The 6,913-nt window shown below is 49.2% G+C and overlaps 1 protein-coding gene across 5 annotated transcripts in view; it reads left to right on the top strand.

Moving 5' to 3' along the window:
• GNG4 (G protein subunit gamma 4) overlaps positions 1 to 6,913 on the top strand; it is a 35,854-nt gene that overhangs the window by 20,399 nt on the left and 8,542 nt on the right. Inside the window, exon 3 of one of the 5 annotated variants that reach the window (XM_023520837.1) lies at positions 10 to 54. The exons of the other annotated variants lie outside the window; for them this stretch is intronic. Within the exon in view, the coding sequence (XP_023376605.1) occupies positions 10 to 54 (45 nt within the window). The remainder of the gene's footprint in view (positions 1 to 9; positions 55 to 6,913) is intronic. 5 annotated transcript variants of the gene reach the window in all.

The raw sequence follows: 6,913 nt of genomic DNA, 5'->3' as shown, positions 1-6,913 counted from the left end.
GCCAGGAAGGCCGTGGAGCAGCTGAAGATGGAGGCCTGCATGGACAGGGTGAAGGTAGGCACACCCCTCTGCCCACACTCCACCGAGACAGCCCTTCCGGAGAGCGCGTCACCCACCAGGGCACCCGCCGCCCTTGGCGCTGTGACGTGCACAAGCGAGCGCTTGCTCCAGGGCTCTGAGTGTGCCCGCGGGTCCAAACGGCACGGGTGCTCAGTGCGTGAGCTCCATAGGGGTCTCGTGCCTTCGCGGCCCAGTTTACCCTGTTGCCAGGCCCGTAAGCGAGAAAGAGGTTAACAACAAAACCCGCCATCGTCTCCTGCCTGACCTGGTGGCTTTACTGCTGGGGGTGGGGCTGAGCCCTGCGCCCTGCTTGTCAGATGCTGCTCTGGGGAAGCAAAGGCAGGTGCCAGGCGCCCCCCACCACGCTCATCTCCGTCTCCTCTTGCTGGGAGCACTGAAGCGAGACGAAGCCACCTCATTTCCAGGTGCCTCTTAAGCAAGCAGGAGGCTCTGGAATGCTGTTTAGGTTCATCGACTGTAATAGGGTTGGAGCCTCGTTGGGAATGTCACAACAGGAAACCCGAATCCGCTGAGCCTGTGGTCTGAGGGGACACACCACAAGGGGGCTCGTCCAGGCATCTGGGGCTCCAACCCCCAGGCCTTCCGTTGGAGCGAGCAGCCCCGCCCCCCAGACTCCCGTCACCTCCCCGGGGCCCCTGCTTAGGATAGTCACACCTTTCCCCTGATCACGCACGATCTCAGGAAGCAGGAACCCTGCACGGAAAGCGACACGACCGTGGAGGAGTCAGGAAGGAATATGGCGTGACACAGGTGGTACAGTGGACCTGCACCCCGCACACAGGGAGCCACGGCCAGGCGGACAGCAGTCCTTGCTCCAGGCAGGACGGGGGAGCAAGGAGCCAAGCCGTTCCAAAGCAGGGGGAGAGGGACTTTGGAGTGAGCGCCCGGTGGCTCGCAGACGGGACAGACGCCTGGCCTGTGGTGAGAGCTGCTCTCTTGAGAAGCATCCGGAGCCAGCTCTGCGTAGGCGTGGGTGTGGGCGTGGGCAGGGACACAAAGGGACCGTCCTGCCTGCTGCTCAGAGAAGGCCCCCTGGGGCTGAGCTGCGAGCTGGCGCTGAGGCGGCCTCGCAGGAGAAGGAAGGGAAGGCCGGCCGGTGCGAGCTGCTCACGGCTCCGCTCGGTCAAGCAGCTGGACGGGACAGAAGAGCTGCAGGGTGTGCTGGGAGGGGCTTGGGGCAGCCGCACAGGCGCCCAGAACACGCCGGCGTGAGGCCCAGGCCGTGAGAGGAGCTGCAGAAGCTGCGGGAGAGGCCAGCAGGTGCGTGGAGCAGAGCGAAGGGCGGGGTCCGACGGGCAGACGCACAGGGAATTCGGCAGAACTTGGAGGGTAAATGTGGGTGACGCTGGGGACCGGGAAATTAGAACCGACTGTCCAGCCCCGGGGCCGGAGGACCGGGAGAGCGGTGGGCACCGGCCGTGACAATGGGGTGGTCATCGTGTGCAGGCTCTGCTTTGGCAAGGAAGACGAATGCTGTAATAACGGATCCTCGCCTGTGACGGCCACCCCGCGGAGCCAGTGTCGGGACCAGATGTGCCCCCAGGTGAAGGGCTCTGCAAGGCACGCAGGGCGCATGCGCCGTCTCTGGAAGAAAGAGATGTGCTAAGCCAGTCGGGTCTGTCACTCGGATGGTTTCCAGCGGGGTAGGCGGTCCCAGCGGTGACTGTTGTGGAAATGGTGACGAGGTCCCTCAGAGGGCCTCCCAGACCGGGAGCCGGCCAGTGATGGCCACGTCGGTTCCGGCCAGAGCTGGCACCTTTGTCCGGGAAGAGCTGACACAGGGCTTCCGGGGCAGAGCGACCCCAGGAACTGCCCTGCGAAAGCGGAGGCTTGTAAAATAACACCCGGGACCCTAAAAAGGAAGTAAAGAGCACTAAAGGGTGGCATTGCAGGAGCTCGGTCCCCAGGGAAAGAGCACCCGTGGCCTTATTCTTCTCACTCATGAGAGACCCAAGCAATGTAAAATTCTACCTGGAGAGTACGCGTGTGGCATCGATCACAAACAGGAGACTCTGCCGAGCGATCACACTGGACACGAGCTGAGCACAGCTGGTGGTCTCGCAATGGCCGGTGCCTGTCCGTGATGGAGCGGCCTCCCGCGGGGTCCTCCGCAAGTGGCCCATGGCCTAGCACCCCGCCCTGCCACCTGTGATGGATGCCGGGCCTATGAGGGGTCCCCGCGAGGTTCCCACCAACCATCGTCCACCACCCCATTTCGCCGAGGCTGACCCGGGTCACCGGTGGGCGGGCTGCTGTTTTGGGAAGGCCACACTCCCGTTCCTGGCCAGCGTCGGAGTCCCCAGAGCACTCACTCTCCCCAGGCCTCCAGCAGCGTGATGCCCTGTGACCAGGCTCCAGAAGCCCCAAGGAAGCAGCCTGGTGGCCAGCCCAGCAGAGCCCGTGCGGGGCTCCCATCCTGAGTGACCACCCCCTCCCCCATCCCATAGACTAGGCAGGCCGCAGCAAGCAGAAGCGTTCTTCAGTATCAAAACAGCAAAACGCCAAAAAGGAACTTGAGAGAGCCTCTTTACCATCCGACCACACGCAAGCTTCCTGACGCCGAGTGACCCTGTGCCTTGCACCCAGTGGAAAATACACGGCAGGCGGCCAGCAGCAAAAAGACGAATGAAGGGGAGGGGAGATGGGGGGAGAAGGAAGAGGCGGGGGAGGCAGAGGGGGTCTCCAGAGCTGGCCTGTGCCAGCAGAGGGGCATCGGCTGAAGAGATGCCATCCCACAGCGGGGGCACAGAGGTCAGAGCAGCGCTTCTGGGAGCTGCCTCTCCATTAGGCGCCCCTCAGGGTGCTTGGTTCTGCCGCCCCAGAGGACAGGGGAATTGCTGCCATCGGGCCAAGCCCACATGAGCTCTGGAAGGGGGCGGACAACCTTGAGCAAACCAGGAGCCCTCAGCCGGGGACCAGGAAACAGACAGACTTGCCAGGAAAATTGGCCAAGCAACATATGGCCAGTCTCCCTCATGTGCAGCACGGCCTGTGGCGGGCCACTCACACCGCTGTGGCATGTGTGGACAGTCCCTCGGAGGGCTGCCATGGGGCGAAGATGGTGTCAGCACAAGCCTTACCTGCTGATTGCTGACTGAGAGAGCAACCCGTTCTGTATTAGCCTGTGGACCAGTAAGGAGTGAGGGCGGAAACGAATGGCAGGCGATGGCTGTGCCGAAGGAGAGGTCCCAAGGGACAGCCAGCCATGGACGTCGAGACGGAGGACTGTTGCAGAAAGGCACCGATGTAAACGAAAGGAGATGACACTGTGACAGATGAAGATGGTCATTCCCGGTCCTTCTCCACGACAGGGAAGGTGTGCAGAACATCATTTGAAAAAGGGAAACAGCATTAGGAAAAAAAGGAACATTCCCACTTCCTCTTTGACACTGAGGTTTTATAATTTGGTGCTTAAAAGACAAGACGTGTTCAAAAACTATTTTAGACAAGGTATACAAGGACACAAAAATTGAATTTACAAGTCTTCAAGATACATACGCTCTACTTATTCTGTTTAGATTTTTTTAAACCATAAACATGAGAGCGAGTCAGATATGCACGTAAGCCTGTGGCACACTTCAGGCTCCCCAGGGAAAGAGGCAGAATGTCCGGCAGCCGAAGCGAGAGTCTGAGTATGCGGGAATCCTCACGCGGGAGCTTTAATTCTTGTTTTGAGAATAATGCTCTTTCTCTGTTCATAAAAATGGTACTTGTGAATTTTAGAAAATTTTCGAAACCAGAAAAGTATAAAGAAGAAAATTTAAATGATCCATAACCAGTACATGTTCATGTTTTTCTACCTTACCGTTTGCATATTTTTATTTTTATAAAATTATGGTTATAATATACATTTATTACTTTTTGCAACCTGATTGATCACCGATCAGTATGTCGTGATTATATATCCGGGTCAGTAGGCACTCTCCTAAAATGTCATTTTCAACATTTCTTTTCTCCATCCTCTGATGTACAATAATTTATTTAACTGGTCTCCATTTGGACATTTCCATTAATTCCAATTTTTCAATATTATGTTTTAAAGAACCGCAACAAACAAAACGGTAGATAAAATTGGCACGTCTGATCGTTCCTTTAGGATAAATTCCTACGGACCACAACTTCTTTGGTCAAAGGATATATTATATTCTGAAGTATTTGAATCAGTATCAAATTTCCCTCTGAAATGTGGTACTGATTTTCGTGCTCTCATCAGCAATGTGAAGCGTTTGTTTCCCTGGGCCCTTCCCAATGCCGTTCTGTAAGCCATACCGATTCGATAGATCGTAGATAATAATAACAGCAGTAATAACGGGCAGCATTTATCGAGTGCTCACTATCTGCTGTTCTGAACAATCTCTGTTACATTCTCTCAATTCTCGTCACAGTTTTCAGGGACTGGGCGCTTTAACTGCAGTGAGCAGGTACTGACGCCATTCCTGCTTCGCAGAGGAGGGAACCAATGTCCACAGAGACTAAGTAACAGGCAGGGAGGAGGTGGTGAGAGCACAGAGCTCAGAACTGGGAGTCTGGCGCCTGAGACTCATTCTGCTTTTATGCCACGCGATTTCTTCATTGTCGACAGCTCATTATTTTTCTTTTTTTTTGATATCTCATTTTAACATATGTTTATTGACTCTTATTGTGGTTAAACTAATTTCCTATGTTAAATTCTTCTTCTGTGAATTGTTTTTTCCTACTGACCCACTTTTCCGTTGTGGTACTTAGCGTTTTCTTATTGATTAGTAACAGTTTCTTGCATCTTATATGTTACAAATAGTTTTCCACATGGAAGGAAATCATAAACTAGAAAACAAAGACTGTAAAAATAAAAAAAGGAAAAATAAAAGAACAGAAGCAACACCAAATATATCCATCTTAACGATGAGTACTAAAGGGAGCAACTAATTTAGACTCTCAGATTTCATTTAAAAAACAGACTATAGTTTGCATTAGACATTAACCTAAAATAAAGTGACTCAGGCCGAGTGTACATGGATAGGCAAAGTATACCAGATAAATGCAATATATACACGATCTATATGAGAAAAACTATAATCATGAACAAATCAAAAATCTAAATGAAGAGCTATTCCATGTTCACGGATAGGAAGACTCGATATTAATAAAATCTTCCCAACTCGATCTATTGATTCAACACAATCCCAATCAAAACCCCAGCAAGTCATCGTATTGATATTGACAAAACGATTCTTAAGTTTCTATGAAGAGGCAAAAAAATCTCAGAATAGCCAACATAATATTGAAAGAGAAGACAAAGAAAACTGACTACCTGACTTGAAGACTTACTATAAAGCTACAGTGATCATGACAGCGTGATACTGGCAAAAGAATAGACAGATCAATAGAACAGAATACATAGTCCCAAAATAACCATATAAATATCGTTAACTGATCTTTGCCAAAGGGGCAAAAGCAACTCAATGGAGAAAGCGTTGTCTTTTCAACAGATGGTGCTGGAACAGCGAGACACCTACATGCCGAAAAATGGGCTAGACGCAGACTTCACATCTTTCATAAAAAACCAACAAAATGGATCGTAGACTTAAACCTAAAAGGCAAAACTATCAAACTTCCAGAAGATAACATGGGAGAAAATCTAGGTAACCTTGGGTTTGGCAATGAGTTTTTAGATGCAACATCAAAAGCATAATCCATGAAAGAATATTTGATGATTAATTCAAATTAAAGACTTCTCTGTGAAAGAAACTATGTAGGGGATGAAAAGACAAGCCATAGACCGAGAAAATCTTTGCAAATACATATTGGATAAAGGACTGGTATCCAAAATATACAAACTCTAAAAACTCAACAATGAGAAAACGACCCCATTAAAAGGCAAAAGATCTAAACAGACACCTCACCAAAGAAGATGCACATAGTAAAGAAGCATATGAAAAGGTGCTCGAAATTATATATCACTAGAGAATTACAAATTAAAACAACAATGAGATACCACTACACGTTTATTAGAATGGTTAGCAAATGGAAAGCTGACGACATCTAATGCTGACGGGTATGAAGCAACAGGAACTCTCACTGCGGGTGGGGATGCAGAATGGTACAGCCACTCTCTGGAAGGCAGTTTGGCAGTTTCTTATGATACTGAACATAGTCTGAACATAGTCTTACCATGTAATCCGATTATTTAAAAAATACGCAATGCAAAAAAAAAAACATACACAACGCAAGATATGAAGAAATGTCAGGAAAAATGGGCAAGTTGTGTGAGGGCCTTGTATGTCTTTCTCAGTCGCTGTTAGATAAACTAGACAAAAGGGAATCATATATTATTAACCAATAAAATTAATAAGATTGGTCCGAGATATATGTGTGCATATATGTATAATTTATGTGTACATGCATATAACATAGGTACATATAACATTTTACATACATATGTGTCATTTTATCCAGAAACTACCAAGAACACTTTTCTATAAGCACCAGTCATGGAACGAACGCTTCAATACATTCGAACAAGTAAAAATGGTTCATGCCACATTCTTAGACCCTCATGCAATGACGTTAATGGTGACAACGGTAGAGAATAGACGTCAGCCTCAGCAATTTGTTAAACTCTCTCTTAAACAATGGAAGCGATTTCGAGCATGCCATATGTAAATGTGTAAGACGTGTATTTTTTAAAACAGTCAAAACATAAAAAGGCATAGAAGAAGACTTGAGCAAAGGACAGCGGCACCTCGTTCTTGAATAGGCAGAGGCGACATTGCAAAAATATCTGTTCTCTGGAAATTAATATATAAATTCAGTGCAAATCTAACCAGAATTCAATTTACATTTTTGGAGAAAG

Source organism: Pteropus vampyrus, unplaced genomic scaffold (assembly GCF_000151845.1).
Source record: "Pteropus vampyrus isolate Shadow unplaced genomic scaffold, Pvam_2.0 Scaffold279, whole genome shotgun sequence".
In the NCBI taxonomy this organism is placed as follows: domain Eukaryota; kingdom Metazoa; phylum Chordata; class Mammalia; order Chiroptera; family Pteropodidae; genus Pteropus; species Pteropus vampyrus.
Note: the sequence above shows the minus strand (reverse complement) of the source record. Positions and strands in the feature narration are given on the sequence as shown.